The following is a 20,619-nucleotide window of genomic DNA, read 5'->3' as shown; positions in this document are numbered from 1 at the left end:
CATTGTAGATACAAACATCTGAAACACCTTCTGGTCTGGCAGGCTGGAGGGCAGCAGAGGAAACTGGGGTCTGTGCTGGGACTGGGAACTGAAGGGCAGACCAGAGGGGAGGGCAGAATGACCGTGCCATGGAAGCAATGAATGAACTCACCTGCTGACACAGTAGAAGGCAACCAATTTGAAAACATCCTCAAATACAAGGACTGATCCTTCCAGGTACAGGACTGGTGAAAAACAGAAAAGACAGTCAGCAGCTGATTTCTTTGAGCTATATGATAAAAAAATACCGGGTAGGTTTGGCTGGCACATCTTGTGTTCTGTGACAGTCCAGTAATCGCATGGACTAATATGATGAAGCATAAAGAACTGGCTTCAGGTGGCCAAATGCAGCATGATTCTTCAGGGAGACACTAGAGAAGAAACATCTCAGCTTGGCTTTCTGAAAAGTTAGCTCAAAATATCCAAGTGTTTGACACTAACAGAAACAATGGGAAGAAAGAAACCTCCCAGCTCACTTCCAAAGGGATCCTTACAAGCCCATTTGTCTCCAAGGATGTGCATATCTGCAATACATACAGGGCTGACCTTGTGACTCTCCATGCTGGAATCTGGTTTGGTCTGGATGGACAAAGTGCTTTGAAGAAACAAAAAATAGAAATGACTCTTTCATTACTGTGTGTGTGGGCTCTGACCTGGTCACACAGGCAGTGTGAGCACAGCTTATTTGTATCTCTTCCGTCTTCTCCCTCCCATGGTGTTATTCAGTGACTGCACTCCCCTTTAAGTGGCAAAATACAATCCACCATATTGCAGATTTCTTTAAGATGACCTTCTTTATAAAGACATGCATTTGGGCATTGTGTAGCCCAAATCTCACGTTACTACAGAGCTTTTGGCTTTTAAACTGGAGAAAACTCACTGACCAGTGGAGAAAGTTTCACTGACTGATAACCTGAGGCAGAAAGATGAGGGTGAGGAAATCAGCAGTGGATTCTCAGGCATGCCCAGTTACTGGTGGGAAAGAACCATCTCAAAGCTGCACTCCAGAGCTGCCCCAGGCACCTGCCAGGAGTCCCTGGGGAGCAGCACCAGCTCCCACCCCCATGGCACTGCCCACAGGCACTGTGCATCTTCCTTCACACTGTTCCAGGCCACAGGTCAGAGCTGGGGACTCAAAGCTCAGCTGTTGTGACTCAGCTTCCTCAGCCAGCCGTGACTCACAGCCCTGTGAGCCCCTGCCCTGCCTGGGGCTTGGTCTCCTGCAAAGAAGGGCCTCCAGCACCTGCAGTAAGGACACATCCCCCTGGTCTCCTCTCCCCCTCCTCTGTGCCCTGCCCCTTGTTTTCCAGCCAGCAGACAATCCCCCTGCAAGGAAATGCTCAAGATTGTCTCTTGTTCAGGTTCATATCTCCTTCCCCAAACCAGGTATTTCCTCCTTTTACTTCTCCCTTTGTTCTAGCCCAGGCCCAGCAGGTTGTTATTTTGGGCTGACTACTCCAATGTAGGCATTTTTTATAGAGACAAAGACCATGTAATTCTCAACAGTCATTCCTAGCATCAGCTTATGTTGGATCAGCAGGAACAGTTTAACCTCAGTGTCTGCACCCATACCAGACTGCAATGTGTAATTTAAAATGTACTTCAAGAAAAACAATCCCTTTCCCTTACTCTTCTCTCACAACTGGAAAAATCATGCTTGGCAAGTTTTTTCTTTTTCCATAGTAAGAATCATATTTCAGTCAGGGATTTTCATTAAACATCTACCATTAATAATTTCTGTAGTTTGAAACCCATCTGCTTTGCAGTTCTGACACAGGAAACAAAAATAAAGACAAAACCCAGTCCTACTCTGGAAAATGAACCAAAACCCAAGAGTCTGAATTTGCTTGAATATCCAGCTATTAAATAAAGCCCTTTGTACAGATGATGGTTTTAAGGGAGGTTTTTTTTTTTTTTTCTGTCAAGAACTACATGCTCACTTTGGCATTCTGAGTTGCAGGTATCCATAACAGACCAGGCTGCACCTGTACATGCTCACATATATGAGCAAATTGCTTGGATTGGGACTATGGATTGTTTCTGTGCCAGGAAGCTCTGCCACCAGGGAGCTTGAATGTCAGGCAAAGAAATATACTAGTCTGAGTGCCTCTGTGTCAGGAGTTTCCACATATAAGTGCCTTGCCACTGCATAGCTGCTTCTCCTCACATTTACAGTTAAATCGCATAAAACACCACAAATCACCAGGAATTATACTGCTAAAGAAGACTAGGTACAAAAAGCTGCTGAAGCTCAAGGACAGAAGTTTTCAGCAGGTGATATATATAAATAGGACTGTCCCTGCTCTGGGAGGTCACAGAAGGTAACAAAACCAAGCATATTTCTCAGCAGGCTGGAATTCATCATACAGAGACCCACAGCTCTCCTGGGACATTTTTGGGCAGCCTGCAAACAAGTAAGAACAGATGGAAGAATAGTAAGAATAGTGCTTTAGATGTGTCATTACTCGAGGTACCAGCGCCATGAGGACCAATGCTCGGCCCAGAATTTATTCTGAGCAGTGGCCGTGTCAAGCAGCCTGCACAGGGTTGCCATGGCTACTTGGATCTGCTCCCAGCACAGCGCCCATGGGGAAATTCTGCCTTGCAAGCTCCTGAGGGGAGCATCTTCCTTGGGAGAAAATGTAACACTTTTCTCTTCACCTGTTTTTTTTCTAGACACCTGCTGACACCAGCAGACGTCACTGATAAGCAGAACTTTTCTTTTGGATGGCAGATGATGGGTTTGATACAGGAACCTGTCTTGTGGGAATGGTTGCCATTCACCTGTGGAGATCATTATGTGCATCCTGCTGCACGCTTCTGATTCTTGGAAAGATGCAGAAAATAGCAATCTTGAACAGCTAAAAGTGCTTTGCTGACTGTTGGGGACAATATTTCTGCCCCCCAGAGCCACTGCTGCCTTCAAGGCTCTCTGCTCTGAGAAGACAATCAGGAAGAGGTGATTTTCTCTGGCTGTGGGTGTGTTGTGGGTAGCTGGGGATATTTCACTGACATGAGAACTGCTGCTCAGGGAGGGATCGTGATGCTGCCATTTATAGGAACTCATGACTTTAGCAGAATCTACAAGCAGACATCTGCCACACTGCTGTAATCCTGATGAAAAGTGCAGAGAAAAAATTCACCTTTCTGGGGCTTGTAAAACTAGATCCAAGGCACCTTAAGAGCAAGGAAATATCTACATCTCACCATAACAGTGCCTGAATGTCAAGGATATGATCAAAAGCAAGAAAAAAATAGGATGGGTTCTGTGAGCCAAACATATTGCCACAGCATATCGAGTTTTACCTGATATTTAGAAGCCCATTGAAAAAATGTCACCTTCAGGAAATAAAAGGGGAAATGTGTAGATTGGTGGGCAATTTTGAGTAGTCTGAAACAAAGAGATAAGAATTAATTGAATTTTTCTTATGGGTGACAGAAGCAATACCAACATGAATTAATGGTTCCTTGGGGACTATACTCTGTTTTTGTGTCCTTTGGCAACTCAGTAAATGAGCAGAACATGGCCAGGTTATGCACTGTTATACATATTTATGATTGTCCCATCTTCCTCTTCCAAACACCAGCATGGTCTGAAGAATAATCATCTTTAGGCACTGACTCCAATCTGAATTCATGTTCCCTTTACTCTTTGGCTCTCCCCATCACTTCTCCATCCAGATGCAGATGTCTTTGAGTCACACTGTCCCTGAGCATTCTGCCTTCCTTTCCTCTCTGATTTTTTCCCCACAGAATTGTGTTTGCTAGTTCCATTGTTCTGGTTACATGGACAAACCAAGCCAATTTCCATCTTGTTGCTTACACAGGCTCATGGGACTCAATTACTTCAGCTTCTTCTTCTTCTCTAGTGGCACTGTAAGTGCTATCCACTTGGTTTTTCATTTGTTTTTGGTATCTGTGTAGTCCTTCAGAGACATCTGAATTCAAAGATGCAAATTCCTTATGTTGACAGAGGACTACTGAGAAAACAGCCATCCTCAGAAGTCCTGCCTGGATGTTCTCAATCTTCCAGATTCCGGGAAACTGAGAGATTTATCATTACAGGTGTGATTCCAGTTTTCTATTTCTATTTTCAGATTATAAATCCAGAGTGTCCTAACTAGAGGTGTTTTTCTCCTTTGGTATAAATCTCTGGTTTGACACCACAGCTGCCACAACCTTTGCAGTCAGCAGCACAGGCCAGCTTTGCTTCTGTGCTACCCTCAGTGAGTAAACCTTGCTCTGAGCATCACTCCAAGGCAGAGGCTACCAAAATTCTCACTCCCAGACCCTGACAGTTCAGGTTAGCAGCTTAGCAGTTTCCTGCCACTGGGGAAGGAGCCCTGGGTGTTTTAATGGAGTGTTACAGTGACTGCTGCAGCCCCAAAGCTGAGGCTGTTGTGTCTGTCAGCATTCACTGTGCTTGTCCTACCTGCTGTGCTTGGCAGAAATGTGTGACAGTGTGATGGAATTCCTTCTGGTTATTGTTCCAGTTCCCCAGTTCTGACCCTTATTCATGCAATTGGCTCCTGGTGGTTTTAAGAGAAAGATCCTCAGCTGGATGGTTCTAAAGGAGGGAAATTTAGCCCTCATTGGCAGAAGTCCTTAGTGTGTTTAAGGTACTTTTCTGCAACATCTCTGTTGGGAAGTTCCTGGTATCTGTCTCTAGCATTGTTTCTTGTGTTATTTCTTGATGACTTTGTGGATGGTAGTATATGGCCTTCTAGTGCAGTGTTTTTGTAAAATACTGACACTGTTTATCTTTTTTCTCTTCTCAAGGCCTTTTTATTTATTCTATAACCTGATGCCTCTGCTTCTTCCACATGATTTCAAAGCTGTAGTTTCAGTTTTGGTTGCACAATTCTAGACTGTCCTGGTCAACCTATGTTTTTTTGTCTTTCTTGTCTTTCCTAGTGTGCTTTACTTAACTACCAGTTGTTTCTGGTCTTTTTCCTCATCAAGGAAGGGCTGAAACTTTCCCCGTTTGAACTTCTGCCTGAGTCTCCTGTTGTGCATCCAACTCCTGCTTTTTCAAAAGATTTCAATTTTATGGTTTCCTACAGAGTTTAATCTTTCTGGCCATGATGAAAAAAAATCACTGTTCATGGCAGTTTCAGGGAAATTGGAACTAATGAATTATGAAAGTGATAAAGTGTTAATGAGCTTGGTTGTAGAGTATAAGAGAAATCTATTTTTAAACTATGTTCTTCACTAAGTATAATTATGTTGGGCTGAACAAAGTGTCATTAAAGAAGATGGAATCACAGGCTTTTGTACTCTTCTCAGGCTGGAGCTGCATAGAAGGGTCACTCTGTAGATGAAAGAAGCAGTAGATGACAGTTCCCCTCTACCCTGTGTGCATGTTCTGCTGCTAAGATAAGGAGCTGTCCCCACACCTAACAGCCACAGGGGTCTTGACCACTCCACTGTGTTTTGGCTCATCCACATTCACCCAGGCAGATGGGCAGCACCTTGGTGTGCACTGAGGTTTAATGCCTTTAATTCAGTTTAAAATCCCAGTGCTGCCTGGTCTCGTTGTCTCTGCTGCAGGATGCTCAAGCAGGAATATGTTACAGGCATTTTGCTGCTCTGCTTCCTCCTCATTGCCATCAGCTTCAGCAGGGTGAGGGGGTGCCTCTCACAGGTACTCCAAGTACAGCCAACTCAGCTAAAAGAAAAGTGTCACAGCTCCTCAGTGCTTTCCTAAAAGGTATCCATGTGGATAGCACTGCCAGCTATTTCAGGGATTAAGAGCAGAGCACATGCTGGAGAGCAGCTCTTCAGTTTCAGAGCCCTTGCCTGACTTGTTAGGTCCTCAACCCCATATCCCCTTTCCAGGTATGGAATAATGTGGAAATTCCAGCATTTCTTCAGCCAGAGGAGATCCAGGACTTCTTCCAGGGGAATTCCCAGGACCAGATGTCAATATGAGATACAGCTGAAGTTCTAGATGCAGCCACAGAGGGTCTGCTTTTGCAGGAATAAGGTAGGGAACATGGCCTTTCTGAAATACTGAGTTCTGAGGGGGATACTCAGGAGAGTAGGATAACATATTCAATCACTGTGGACCCTGCACTAAGCAGCTGAGCAAGAGTTGGGATCATTGCTGGAGAAGTCACATTTTTGCTGGTCATTCAGCATCCATTCATACATTACAGTGGCAGTACAGGATTTATGCTGCCCAGCTGCCCACTAAAACTGTCAGGGCTGAGGCCATGGCTGACAAGACAAACTTGATATAGATACTTGTAAGTTACTCTCAAAAGGCAAATTTCCTTGGTAAAACCTTGTGAAGCATTCAGATATATAAAGGGTCTCCCCTGTGCCTCATGGAACAGGAAACAGTGCTATGATTTGAAATTCTGGGGATTTAGTTCTTAGCAACAGTCTCCAGGTCCTATGGATAACTCTTGAGAATCAATCCTTATGTGAAAAATGCATGCTATCATGCAGATGTATTTTATTAAAAAATGTTTTTCTCCATTTACTTTGAAGAAAATTTTATTTCTCTGGCTCTAAGATACAATGTGAAATGCCATAGTGCTGAGGTTAATCATACAGAAAAAGGAAGTTTGCCAAGTGTTTTAAGGGAAGACATTCAGTATTCAGAATCACATTCTGCAAGAGAGACTTCCAGGAAGAAAAGCCTTTACAAGCAAGATCACTTCCAAAGATGACTGATGAAGGGGAATAACCCACTTTGAAATGGCAGAGGTCAATAGGGTGGACAAAAAAAGGAAAAATAATACACTAATACACTTCTGCTTCCTAGAGCTGCAATCCCACCTAGCTGACAACCAGGTGAAAACAGGTTGTTTTCTTTTGTTTCCTGCTTCTGAGTGGGATAGATTGCACTGTCACTGACTGTGAGGGTCCTACTCAAGGGTCAAAGAGTGAGGTCCTTAATGCCCTCATTTCACTTCAAACAGTATCTTATTTACCTCATTTATAAATCTAAACTCATGTTTATTCAGCTCTATGAGATCTTTAGATAGCACTGTCCAAGGATAAAAAAATATAATTTGTTTCAGTTAGCCCCTGAGACAAGGGCACTTGTATTATGGGTACTGATTTAGAGTGGCTGTTGTAAAGCCAGTAAGCTTTTTGGGTTGTGTTCAAGGAGCTAAGCAGAGCAGGGTAAGACAATATTATCCTAGAACAGCACGCATAGTCTCCAGTTCTGATTACACACAGATTTTGCATTTTGCCTCTTGGGAGTGAAAAAGAAGGGAAAAAAAAGCCAAAGTAAGGATTAACAAAGCTAACAAGACCCCAAGGGCTTCTTTCCAAAATGCTTTCCCTACAATCCCATCGGTTTAAAGCTTAGAGTAAAAATGAAAGTATTTGTATGGAGAGATGGGAGGCAACTGTTCAGGATGAGAGTTAAAAAAAAAAAAAAAAAAAAGAATAAAGCTACCTGTTATAAGCAACCAGAATGTTTCCAAAACAACTTGTAAATCACAGAGAAGCCTGGCACTGTTCAATCTTGAAAAAGCAGCTGCACAAGTGTTTAATGTTTTAAATTAAGCAGTGTGTCAAAGTGGTGTGGAACTCAGCTCAAATGCGAAGGACTTGGTGAGGCTTTCTGCTTTCCTTGTGCACATCTGCATTTAGGAGAGAAATTATGGACTTGCACAAGAGGTTATAAAATGTGTCCTCATACGATGTTTTACAATATCCCCAGGCCCGTGGTCACTGCTCTTGCCAAACCAAAATTCTGGGCTCCTAGCTCAGAGTATCTCCTGAAGGGGAACTCCTTGACTCTAACCCACTTTTCAGGGTTAACAGTGATGTGGGTAATGGAGAACTCATCCTTGGCAGCCAGACTGACCTCGGGAAGATGTCTAGGTTAGACATCCTTAGGGGACTAGACATCATTCAGTGTCTTATCTCCAATCAAACCACAGGCAGCAGACTAGACAAAGATAATGTCTCCTATGCCCTCATTACAGCCCAGATGGGGCTGGCCTTTGGTCTGGTACTGCCTGTGGAGGCAGATGAGTTCCAGAGCTGCCCAGTTATCCCATGCCATGGAGCTGACTTGCTCAGTGGGAGCTTTTCCATGCCAAGAAGTTGTGTAGGTGATGGCAGACTTTTCCTGTTAATGATGAACAGGGGAAATAAGCCCATGCAGAGCCCTGGGTGATGCAGGCAGATTGTTATCTGTGTCTGAGAGAGGCTCATCTGAAGATAACTAGGGTAGCTCTGTATCTCACAGGCAGCAACAGGAACTATGTAAAGTGACAACATTTATCAGTCTACCCTCCTAAATGGCAAGGTGTCTGCCCAGAGGCCTCCTTAAATGCAGTTAAACTCCTTAAAATGTGAACCTGAAGGTTAACTACATATTCAGCTTTTCCAGTCTCCCCTGCTAAAAATACACAAACTTTTACTCATCAATTTGCTAATCCTTGAAAAAAAAAGCAGTCTTGGACAAATTTTGCTGCTGCAATGTATCATTTGCTTAATTGAGATGGAATCAGACAGTTTTGGGGAAAGAAGGGAAGAGGGATCTTCTGTCCCATGTGTTGATAGCTTGTTATTTTTTCCAGCAAATTTCTTTTTTCAGGCTTGTCAGGCCCAGAGCTGACAACAGATTCTTGCTTTGCTTCAATCACATGCTCCATCATGCAACAATAAAGGAAAACATTCCTCTTAAGTAGATTGGAAAAATTGACTCTCCACTCTACAGCAGCTGAACTGCCTGTCAGGCTGTACAAAAAGCACACAAAAGAAGTCTGAATAGCTGTGTTGATACCTCAGTCAAGAGCTCAGCAAGCAAAAGGTCTCTCTGCAGCCCAGTAAATACAATCATGGCCAGGATGGGCTTGCTCAGGGCTGGTGATGCACAGCTGGCCAAACCCTTTCAGCAGCCTGTGCCTCAGCCCTCAGCCTGTAAAACTGGTGCCTTCCTTTGGAAAAGTCACCTGAATTCATCTTGGCAGGGAAGGGAAAGGTCAGCTCCCCATCCTGCTGCCAGCAATGCTCTGCCTAGGGAAGATTGGCTGCTATGGGGCAATTTGGCCACAGTTTTGCATTGACCTCCCACCCACCCCAGCAGTGCTTTTGCCCTGCCTGCAGCCTCCTCTCCTGGCACCATGAGGCACCTCTGATGGCTCCTGCCTCTGTGGCCAGCCTGGAACACACTGGAGGCTCATACAATCATTCAGCACTACAGGATGTGCCCCATCCTTGCTGCCCCTTCCACCTGGTTCTGACCTCTCTCTCCAGTCTGCCACCAACCCTTCCCAAAGTTACCTGTAGCTCCTCAGTCTTTTACCACTCTTTAATCTCCATTCCAGACTTTATCCCACACAATCCAGCATATGGTGACACCTCCAAGGAAGCATTTCCCCCCACACTGTCCTGCTTTCACACCCCACATTCACATTTCCCTCCTTCCCAGCCAGAACCTGCACAAGGCAGAGAAAGCCAGGGAGCAGAGGGGCTGCAGGGCAGGGACATGGGCTGCTGGCAATGGGGAATGGCAGAAGCCCTTCCTGTGGCAGCACAAAGTTACAGTCTGAGCTCACATAAACCTGACTCTTTCTCCTCAGGAGAGGGCCCATGCCCTTTCCCACCTACTTCATTGTCCTCATGGGGCTGCAGGACCTCCACTGGTTGCTGGGACAACATATATTCAGTTGCTGGGACAATATCTATTCAGTAAAGTCATATTCTGTAGTGCACTTGAAGAAGCTGAATGACCTTCCTGACTGGAAGACAAGTCTCCAGGGCAGTTCATGAGGGGGCTGCCAAGTCAGTCCTCTCTGGTGTATGGCTGAATGCCAGAATGGGTTATCAAAGACACCCACACACAACCCAAAACCCCCAAAAAAGCACCACCTTGATCTTTTCACTCTGTAATGTCAGGTTCAGCCTCTCATCTATTCAGAGGAAATCAAAGCTATAAATAGACCTACCCTGCTTTCATGCCTTAGTTTACAGAATTAAGAAACCTTCTTTCTGGTATTGGATGTTGCAGGGTTTGCACTGAAGGAGGCCAACTACATTGTTTAAAGTGACCATTTTAAAAAGAGCTGTGGTACCATTACAGTGAGAACAGAAGTAACTAAATATACTTTCTGATGGGCCCTTCTGCCTGCAGTCTGATGAGCCAGAGATTGTTTTGAGAGGTTTGACTTGGGAAGGGTGGAATGGACATTAACTCCTTGGATTGTCCCATGCCAGCTGAAAATTCCCTTCAATATCTGTGCAACAACAGTCCAGGAGCACTGCAGTGTTGTTGATGGCACAGGATGAAGTCTATTTCAGCCTGCAGCAAGATCAGCTCTCCAATATGCCTAGGGGCATAGAATTACCCCTGGGGGGCATTACTGGGCCTTTTCAAGTATGTTCAAGTACCTGATAGGAGTTGATGCAAATCTGCACTGATTAAATAAACTGAGCACATTCTGTCTTTCCCTATACACAAAGTGAGAAGCTGAAGAAAGGAAGGTTATGGGTTTTGGGGAGATCACAGGCGACATACTAGAAAATATATGTTTTGTTTATTTTTCACCATTATCCCTCTGTGAATCTTAGCAGTATTTCTTCAAGAAGCTGGACCTTAGAGAATTGGAAGTGCTTTTGCTGCCCTACTGAGACATCCCTTCTGAGAACTGCTGTCTGCCCTTCAGCTCACCCACAGCCTGGCTCAGTGTCACTTGTGGGATCCCTCAGGCTGGCAGGGACAGCAGGAGATCTCTGGCCCAAAATCCTGCTGAAACCAGGACAATGAGGTCAAGCCAAGTCACTCACAGCTTCATCCAGCCCAAACTTGAAAACCTCCCAGGAAAATCTGCAAGTGCTACACAAATAAATGTCTTTATCTTGGAAGTCGGGGTCAGGTATACCAGCACATGCACCAGTTTATTCATTTTAGCTATGAAGTGAAGGATCTCATCTTTCTCACCTCAGTCTGTACCACAGATTTATATCTCCATCTTCACTCTACTTCAGAAGGGATCCAAAATAAATGCAATTAAAATTATTTTTCTAAATGGCAGATTGTCTTCTTATAGGTTGTTTCACCATATATTCTGTTATTCTGTTTTCTGAGTATTACCAAAATTGCAAGGTTTTTCTCTGCATTTGTGATGGAAAAAAAAATAAAAATCTGCCTATCTTCAGTCTAGTTCCTGATTCCAGGAGACAGAGCGTTAGCAAAAGGGCTTGCAAAACTGAGGAAGCTATTGCGAGAGCTGTCAGCACTTCCACAGAAATATTCATATCACAAAGTCCATCTGCCCAACTGGCTCCTTGCTTTGAAGGAGTTAAATTGTGAATAGGTTGCGGCTATCCTCCTATTTTTTCCCATGACCTCATTTGTGCAGAATTACAATGCAGTGGGAAAACACCACCTGACCATACTGTGACATGTTAGCAGCAAGTACTTTAGTCCCTGAGTTCCTTAATCCAGCCCCAGCATTATGTATTAAAATAAACATTAACAAAATTAAACAGGGAAATCTGCCATAAATGACCATATTTGGCCATGTCAGCTGGGTGCCAGAGGAGTGCAATAGGGCAGTCTATTGCCAGCATCTGGAGGTGCTTGAGCCAACAGAGAGCATCCACTGAGCTGTTCCTACTCCATCTGCCTGCTGTGATGTGCAGTGTCCTCACAGCACTGGGACACACTGACCCATGCAGGCACACTCAGGAATTTGCCTCCTTCATGCCTGAGCTCTGCCATCATGCCAGGTGTGCCCACAGCCCTCACCTCAGGCTGGCTGGGATGCAGACCAGGGCTTTCAGCAGCTTTGCTTAGAGCTGAACCTGCAAAGATGAGCAATGTCCATCCCCTGTTGCTCTAGTGCCCCTCTGTAAACATGCTGCTGCCTGATCACTGTTGTTTAATTTCCATCTGGGACTGTTACAGGACAGTCAGAATGACTGCACATGTCCTGTTTATCTGTGCAAATGGCATTAGTCTACAATAAAAAGCTGTGGAGTTTTTTCCCATCTGTGCTTGGGAAGGAGGAATGGCAGTGTTGAAGGGACTGAAGTGACTTTGAGAATTAAGCTTGCTTTCACATCTTTAGACTGCACCTACCTGGGATCATTAGGGCAAGGAAGTATATTGTAAAATCTTCAGTAATCTTTTCCTGTTGATTTCACATTTCCTAACATCCAACATGGAAAGGAACACCTTTGCTCATCTAAATTTCTGTTTGGCCTCCCCAGCAAGATCTGCCTTCCTGCTTCCTCTGTGTCTGGTGTAACTCTTCTTTCTGTCCTGATAGAGTTTGCTGGCAGATGTTCACTGATGGATGTACAAAGTGGTCAGACCCTCACAAACTTTCATGGCAAGAAGGTGGAAGCAGTTAGAGAATTACCCAGGCAGGTTAAACTGCTGCTGTGTGTTTTACTTGAGTTGTAATCCTTCCCTAAATCCCTTCTGTCTCAAGCATTTCATATCCATCTCCAGTCTGCACTTCCTGAGCTCAGTCTCACTTTGAGAAAGGTCAAATAAGGTGACCAGGGCAGACACTGAATTTCTTTATCAACATCCTTTTTTGCTACCAGGCTTGCAGTTTTGTAGCAGCACTCAGTGATTGCTGTAAAACTGCTTTGGAGAGCAGTAATTGCCTGCACCTTTTCTGTCAAGGTACATTGTGGGTCCTCAGCACAAGCTCATCCCACATAGCCTGGAGTACGGCTGCTGTCCATAAACCAGAAATTGAGTGACTGTGTCCAATGGCACCGTGTCTCATCCTTCACAGGAGGTATTAATCATGCTCTGGACATTTTTGTATTACTTGGAGATAATTTATTTTGGTTTTCCTGTTTGATTTTGCTAAGGTTATTTCAAGACCTCTGTTTCATTCCAGCTTATTCAGAGTTGATCTGCAGAGAAGCTTGGAGGGTCAGAGCACAGAGAACTTTAAGTCTCACGATTTTCCTCTAATAAATGAAATAACCACACTAAAGCCAAGGCTTCACTACAAACCCCTCCTTCAGCTGTGCACTCATTGATTTTGGGGGGCTCAACTCAGCCTTGGCCCCATGTGTTGCAAAAGATGCTTCTGATCAGTTGTGTCTGGTGGCAGACTGTCCCCCCAGGTACAGCTTAAATAAGGAACAGCAGCTGCACAGCACGGGCTCATGTGGATTGCCTCCAGAAATACACCTGCAGTGAGCCAAGCCCCTGCAGCAAGGGGGGAGGCAGGAGCAGGGTGACAGGAGATGGGCAGCTACGGCAGCATCAGACCAGCCTCAAGGCCCTTATAGCATGAACCTGAAGAGTTCAAGGTGGACTTAGCAAATAAATACCATTGTTATTTCTATTTATAAAAATCTAATGATATGAGCAGTATTCTGTGAAATTTTATTTATTCTGTGAAATTGCAGATACTTCTGTTTAGTGCCATTTTGCTTACTTGGAAAGGAATCACTTCCTTTTTTCTTGGTACAGAAGAGCTTGGAAAACAATTACTACATACCCACACCAAAACATATGTAAAAGATTGCTGAGAAGTATGTGATCAATTTATCTGTTTTGTGAAATCAAATTATCTTCAGATATTATTCACAAAATTTCCAGAACAAAAGGAACGGTTAACCTCAGTTTATGGTGATAGAGCATTTCTCTTCTAAAGAACTTTACCCCTGTGGCAGGGGTACTTTCTTTGTGAAAGTAAAAGCCACTGTCACTACCTGCACCACGTGGTTTGTGGCACTCAGATGCTTCTTCCAAGCTCTCAGTGTAGGCTACTTCAGAAATGCACATGTACTTAAACTTCTGATTCTCCCCTTTTTAATACTGCTGCAATGGAGCTGAGGTCAGCAGGATGACTTGTGAAGGTTTATCCGTGAGAAGGAGAGGGAATTGGGGCCTGAGGTTGCCACCAGGCTGCTGAGAAGAGCCAAAGGCAGGAGCCAGCTGGGGAAGGGCTGCTCAGTTTGTGAGGCTGGGGCCCAGAAAGAAGCAGAAGTAAAGGGCAACTCTCAGAACAGAAAGTGCACAAGTAGTCGAGATTTTGGCAAAGATTGAGAGGTAGATGCCAATACTGCATCTCTAAATGGTAGAAATCTTGTAACAAGCTTTAGGTCTGGGAAATTTCCACTGCTTTGGGTAAGAAGTAAGGGATCCTTCAGGCCAAGTGCAAAATCACAGAGATCCAAGGCTTTGAAAATTGCCAGGTTTCTCAACTTTCTGATGAACCACATGGTACCTGATATCAGATATTTGGCCTCTTCTATAGCTACTGATACCACTGAGATTTAGCCTTCCTGTCTCTGTAATAATTAGAACCAAAAAGAACTAGAAGAAAAAATTTAAAGTCCATTCTCCTGCTGTCTTTAAGGGCTACTTCACAGAAGAGGTAGAAATTTCCCAATAAAAAAAAAAACAAAGGGAAAGAGGTTTCATTTCTTTATTCTCTTACTTAGTGGGTTCTTTGGGGATTTCCATTTAAAAAGAGAAATCACAATTAAATACAGTCTTCCCAACAGAAAACGATACTTCCCTAAATCACCAAATATAAAAAAAGTTGCTATGAGGAAAAGAAATCGTAAAACAATGAACCTCTCTTACTTGGCAGTGCAATGCCAAGAGGATTCTGAAGTGTTTTTTTGTACTTCATTGAATGGCCATCTCTTTACTGAACACAGGGGCTGGGTAACAACAACTTCTGTACCATCATTGTGATACCAGGGAAAGCCTCCTCAGATCCTGACTGAAAAGTGGGATGCAATGAGAATGGCTCTACAAACAGTCTAGGACAAGAAGCAGCTGGCAAGGTTATCCTAAATAATAACCTGGTTGCAATTTGAATTTTGCTATGTTGCAACTTGAATTTTAACTGAAGGAAGACTCTCCATAAAATCAGAACTCTGTATGTCGAGACAAATTCGGATTTCAGTTTACATCTGAAAGCATCAACTGTGTGGAGTCTAAGGAGTTGAAGTGCGGTGAGGAGAAGGATTTGTTCCTGCTTCTCTGAAGGCTTTGGGAGGAGCCAGCTCTCAGAAAGGGACGAGCAGCTCTCCCTGGAGCACGTCACACGCATCATTGCTCATGTGTCAACCCAGACAGGGAAGAGATTTGCTGAAGCTAAAGAATAGGTGTTTGGAAAAACAAACCCTGCCAGTCCACAGTGGCCATCAGGCTGTTCAGCTGGGCTGTTTTACATAGTTCCAGGAGTGCAACACCCGACTTCCAGCTTGCATTCCACAGCAAGAGAATGTCTCTGGGGCTGCTCAGAAGTCTCCTACCCTGACACTTACAGAATACCAGGGGTGGGTGAAGGGCACATTGTTAATCTGAGGCAATCCAGACATACCAATCCAATACAAGCTTACTTGTCAAGGAAGCTCAGGTTCTAAATTCTTTTAAAGCATTTTGACATCTTTTAATTTTATTTCTGAAGGCAATGTAGTAATGCAATAAAAGCTAAAGAATTAATTAATGACCAAATTAATTACCAAATCTCTGTGACACAGCCTTACCATCTCCCCTTGCACTAGATACAGTCCTTTGGCTTTAGAAACAAGAATTCATTCAATTTCTTTTAAACTTAAAATCTGGGGTACTTACCCTAAATGAGAAAGGAAGCAAAAGAGAGACCACTTCTGTACCCAGTCTCATAAGTTCTTGTCAACACAGTGCAGGATGGAGAACTGAGAGGCTTTCTACCAACTGACACACAACCCTGACAGAATCAAGCTAAATATAATGGGAATATCCACCATAGGAATGCAGGAGCCTCATGGCTGCTGGGATTGTTGCATGTGATAGAAGCTCTCCTGCTTTATGAATAAGAGCTGGATTTGAATTACCCTCCTCCACTTACTTTGCAACTTGCATGAAGGTGATGGAAACTGATTTAATTCTTGCTTCTACCAGGAAGCTTGTCTCCCAGTACATCCTTTGCATTAAGGTAGTGATAGATTAGAAAATGCCAGCAAGTTGGAAAAGCATGGCAGCAAAGTCTCTCTAGGTAGGCTAGCTCAGTGACATTTTTGTACTATATTTTACTTTGCCTGTCCTAAAATAAATCAAATTTTATGGCACAGGACACGAGTGAAGAAGTAACATTTCTAAACCTGACATATTTTAGGATGACACAATTTGATTTTTTTAACTTTTATCCAAAGGAAATCTTGAATCATCTAAAAACTGATTCCCCACCATGAAAAATCTAAGTCCTAAGTCAAGTTCAAATAGCTAAATAAATAAAAGGTTTCTCTACCCTGCAGCTAACCCTTGCCCTTGTATTCTTAACTGAACACCTGAAGTTGTGGCAAAAGCTTTGCTGCTCCTGCCCTCACAGGGAACATTGAACATCTCCACAGCTGGGTGCTCCCAGGAGCAGGCAGGTGAGAGAGAAAACTTCCCAGGGATGCAGCAGCCAGACAGGGAGCTGCCCCCCGTGCAGGCTGTGGCAGATTGGGGTCTGGCCTTGAGATTAGAACAGTTTGAGAGATTCAGTTGTACCTCTGGCTTTAAAGTCTGTTTACAACGCAGAGGTATGTGGAGAAATATAGGAGACGGAAAAACTGAGTAACTGTAAAAGTTCATTTGAACAAGGGGAAAGTGATATTGCACACTGATCTGCAGAAAAACAAATGTTTTAGCAAAGAATAAAACAGCTTCTCTGGAGAGCTGGCTTTGGGACAGAGCTCAATGGCAGAGGATTTAAATGTGTTCAGATAAATAAACAGTGTGTAGTTATTTTTATGAACTCTTTTGAGTGTGTGTTTCTATGACTATCCTAAAACTCAGGTGTTTCCAAATATCCCTTTGAAAGTGGAAATCATGTGCCTTACACATCCATTTACACAGAGGGCTGTGTTAGACATGGCTGACTTTGGACTGGGTTAATTTTCACTTGGCTATCCAGCTGGGAATGGCACTGGGACCAGCAGCCACCTGCTCCCCTGGCTGGCTTTGAGAACAGCTCAGGGGTGGCTTGTGGTTCAGTGGGACTGGACCAGGTGCATGAAAAGGCAGCACAGCAGATGTCAGATGGCTGGTGAGCCCAAATTCAGTGGCTTGAATAGAGAGAGTCAGTGAGTTAACCAAACTCAATCTGCCAATGCTTCCCACTTCCCTCAAGACTTCCAGCTGGTGAAAGGCAGCTCCCCTTGCTTGATCAAAGCACTGGCCTCCTCATCTGGAGGTGCTTTATTTCCCTATTGTGAGTCTGTAAAGGATAACAGAAGGTGCAGGACCACAGGGGAGCTGAGGTAAAGCAGCTGCAGGAAATATTAACTGAGCTACATCACAAAAGCAAGATCAGCTGCCAGGCACAAGAGGAACCTGTTGAGTGCAAGTGAGATTACATAAATATTGGTGATCACAAGAGGACGCAGTACCTTAACCAGAGCAAGAGCAGAAAATGCAAAGACCTTACTTGATTTTTCTTCTTTAATGTTGTACTCCACCACAGCAGGAGCCTCGTTCTGCACTGGCAGGCGGACTGCAAGGACCATGTTGTTCACATTACCCTCCTTCCTAACTAAGAATATCTGAAAAAGGAGAAAAGAATCAAGAGCTCAGCTACATTATGTGAGCTTCTAAACTTCATTTTAGGTCATTGGCAATGTAGATTTTATCAGTACAATTCACCTTTAAATAGCCTTATTTTAGCTTCATTCCACTTAGCTATGCTTTATACAACAAAAAATAATGGGGGAAAGGACATTTCATCTAAGTGAAATTCAGACCTGCCAAGGCACTCACAAAGTTTCTATGCATCACTGATATCCCACTTATGCCTAAAGCAAACTGTTTCACCAACTGAAGATTTAAAACTGCACTCCCAGTTTGTTAAGTGATGGTCCTCACACCAGTGCCCTAAATCACAGATGAGTCACCCCAGAATGTCCCAGTCCAGGTCTAAAGCAAGGGTGTCACTTGTACATTTAGTCAGTAAGGATTTGAGTGTCCATGAGAGGAGCATAAGGCCAAAGGCTCTGGTGGCCACAGTGCCCATGGCAGAGCTTTTTGTGGGACCAGAAGATCATTCAGCATGGTAGGTATCCTGTGAGGACCCTTGTCCAACCCCCTGGGGGAGGCCATGAGGCCAGACCAAGTTTCTCAGGGATTTGTCTGTACCAGCCTGGAGAATGTCCAAGGCTGGAGACTGCGCAGCCTCTCTTGGCAACCTGTCCCACCACTTACTGTCCTCACAGGGACAAAATGCTCCCCTGCACCCAGTCTGGACCCTCTGGTGTCTATGTACACTGCTGCCTCTTGTCCCCCCACCCTGCAGAGCTGAGCACAGCCTGCCTTCATGCCTTCATCTTCCCCATGAGCTCCCTGCAGGTGCCAAGGGTTGCTGTGTGGTTCCCTGAAGGTGTTTTCTGGCTGGACAAGCCCTGGTTCCACAGCCTCTGCTCAGTGGGCTGTGCCCAGCTGGCTGGCCACCATCCCTACAGCTCCTTTCCCACAGAGCTGCTCCACCAAGAAAAAGGAAAAATGCCTCATTCTTTGTATTGTATGAGATCCTAATTAAAGGATTATGTTTCTAATTAAAGCTCATTGTCAGGGATATTTTTAGCTTGTATCTAGAAGGTGCAGATGCAAAGACAAAATAATCTTCACATTCATCTGTTCTTTGATAGTGAGCTTAGGCAGAAAGGACATGATTTTAAAAAACTGATAATGATTTTTAAAAAACGGAATTAAAAAATCAAGCTAATTTTCTAGTCTGGATATTAATATTAGAAAGAGAAGTATGAGTTGATAAAATCATTAATCAACTGTAATGTATGGAAATCTAGCAAAAAACCATTAATTTCTTGGGCAGAGGAATTTTAAAAAAAGCTTGTCTAGAAGCCAGGACCTTTCCCTGCATGAGTCCCAGTCCTAAGGGCATCTCCAGTCCCTTTGAAACCCCCATGCTGAACACACAGCTTTGGGGCTGCTTCTCAACCTCACACAGTGCTGTCATCTTGGCCTCTGAGCTCAGGAGAAATGGAGCCCCAGGGCCTCATGTCGACCATCAGGGCAGAGAAAATGCAAATAAATGCACAGGTGTGTGCCCCAAGCAGGCTGATTTCTGCAGGACAGTCCCACATTCTGCTGCAGTAAGTGTCTACAGGCAGGTGGCACCTGCAGGGAGAGGCTCTCCCTTGCCCAGGTCCTACCACCCACATGCCACTGCTGTCCCTCTAACCAGCACCATCTTATAGTGCTACATCTGAAATTTAATCTGAGCAACCAGGGAAATGAAACCTGGAAGTGAATCACTTCTTTTTTCCTGATGGGCACGCCTGGTTGCCATGGATCCAGAGGCTAAAATTGGGCTCTGGCTGTTCAGAGAAGCAGGAGGTGGAATTTCTGAGCTGTGCTGAGCCCTGAGTGCTGTACTTCCCCTGGGTCAGGGCCAGTACTGAAATCAGTCTCTTCTATGCTCACCACAGGTGGGAATGGTGCTGCCCAGTTCCAGGTGGGCTCTCAGAGGGCAGGAGGCTCTGCCCTTGCCATGGACATCTCTGATGCACCAGCTCTTCTCCTGCCTGCTTCCCACTGCAGCTGAAGGCCGTGCCCAAGGACAGCTGAGCAGGAGGAACAGAGGCAGGGTGTTCCCCCAAGCCACTCAGAGGTGGGGAACTCCCAGCCTGCAGGGAATGGATAATGCCTGAGGGGGCTTGGGGCCATGCGTGGCTATCACAGACTCCACTTCGAGACAGAGCTTACAGAAAAACAAAGATCTTGCTCAATCTAATTGAGAAATCTGATTCAGGGTGAGGTGCACTGCACAGCCCAGGCTGCTCAGGTGAATCCCACTGGAAAGTGTCACTCAGCTGTGCCAGCATTTAGCCCTGGGATGGACTGACTTGGCCAAGGGACAGGTCCAAACATCCTCAGAGCAGGTGTGCCCTGACATAAATTCAGGTCATTTACACCCTCCCTTCCCAAAGGATCCAGCCAGGACAGCTACAGCCCGCTATGCCTCACCTCTCAGGAAAGGGGAGCAGCTCCCTTTGGCACAGAGCTGTTTTCCTTAAGCAAGCTTTGCACAAGTGCATAATTCTCTAATACTCTGTTCATGCAAACCAGATATCAATGTGGCAATAAAAATTACTCCCAGCAGCTCCCTGAATCTAAGGCCCTTTCCTTCACAGATTTTTTTTTCATTGCTCCAGATCAGGAAAATCACCATACTTCTGGTGGTGGATGGGAAGCCATCTCCATGAATCTATAAATGAACCCAGAGATAATATTCCTTTTTTTCCCCAAAGCCAATATATCTGTTTTGTGCTGTTGAGAGAGGTAAAGTGTCAAATGGTAATGAAAACAGAGAGCAGTCTGCTGAATATTCTTGCTTCCACATAAGAAAAGCACTGCTCTCCTAACCAAGGACAGGAAATGTGGTTGTCTGAACTGAAATTGCTTTGGACTTACCCCTGCTGTTTCTTTGCCAAGGATCGCCCCAGCCCTTTCCTGGCTCATGTTCAGCTGCAGCCACACAGGACACGTCTTGATGAGTTTGTCAAGGATGCTGATCCCTGGGAGCTGGAGGCAATTTCGCACAGCACTGGCCTGACAGAGATGTGTCTCCTTCCCCTCTTCACTGGCCTCTCTGAGAGGGCTGAAACACAGCAAGGGAGTCCCTGGTAAGC

The 20,619-nt window shown here is 44.6% G+C and overlaps 1 protein-coding gene across 1 annotated transcript in view; it reads right to left on the bottom strand.

The window, feature by feature from the left end:
* The window catches only part of LOC132074867 (ras and Rab interactor 3-like), a 153,062-nt gene that overhangs the window by 25,409 nt on the left and 107,034 nt on the right, over positions 1–20,619 (bottom strand). The window contains exons 20-22 of the mRNA XM_059474905.1: positions 20,402–20,588; positions 17,403–17,517; positions 152–224 (exon numbers count right to left, since the gene is read on the bottom strand). Coding sequence (XP_059330888.1) covers positions 152–224; positions 17,403–17,517; positions 20,402–20,588 — 375 coding nt within the window. The remainder of the gene's footprint in view (positions 1–151; positions 225–17,402; positions 17,518–20,401; positions 20,589–20,619) is intronic.

The sequence above is a fragment of the Ammospiza nelsoni genome, chromosome 6, assembly GCF_027579445.1.
Source record: "Ammospiza nelsoni isolate bAmmNel1 chromosome 6, bAmmNel1.pri, whole genome shotgun sequence".
Taxonomy (NCBI): Eukaryota; Metazoa; Chordata; class Aves; order Passeriformes; family Passerellidae; genus Ammospiza; species Ammospiza nelsoni.
Note: the sequence above shows the minus strand (reverse complement) of the source record. Positions and strands in the feature narration are given on the sequence as shown.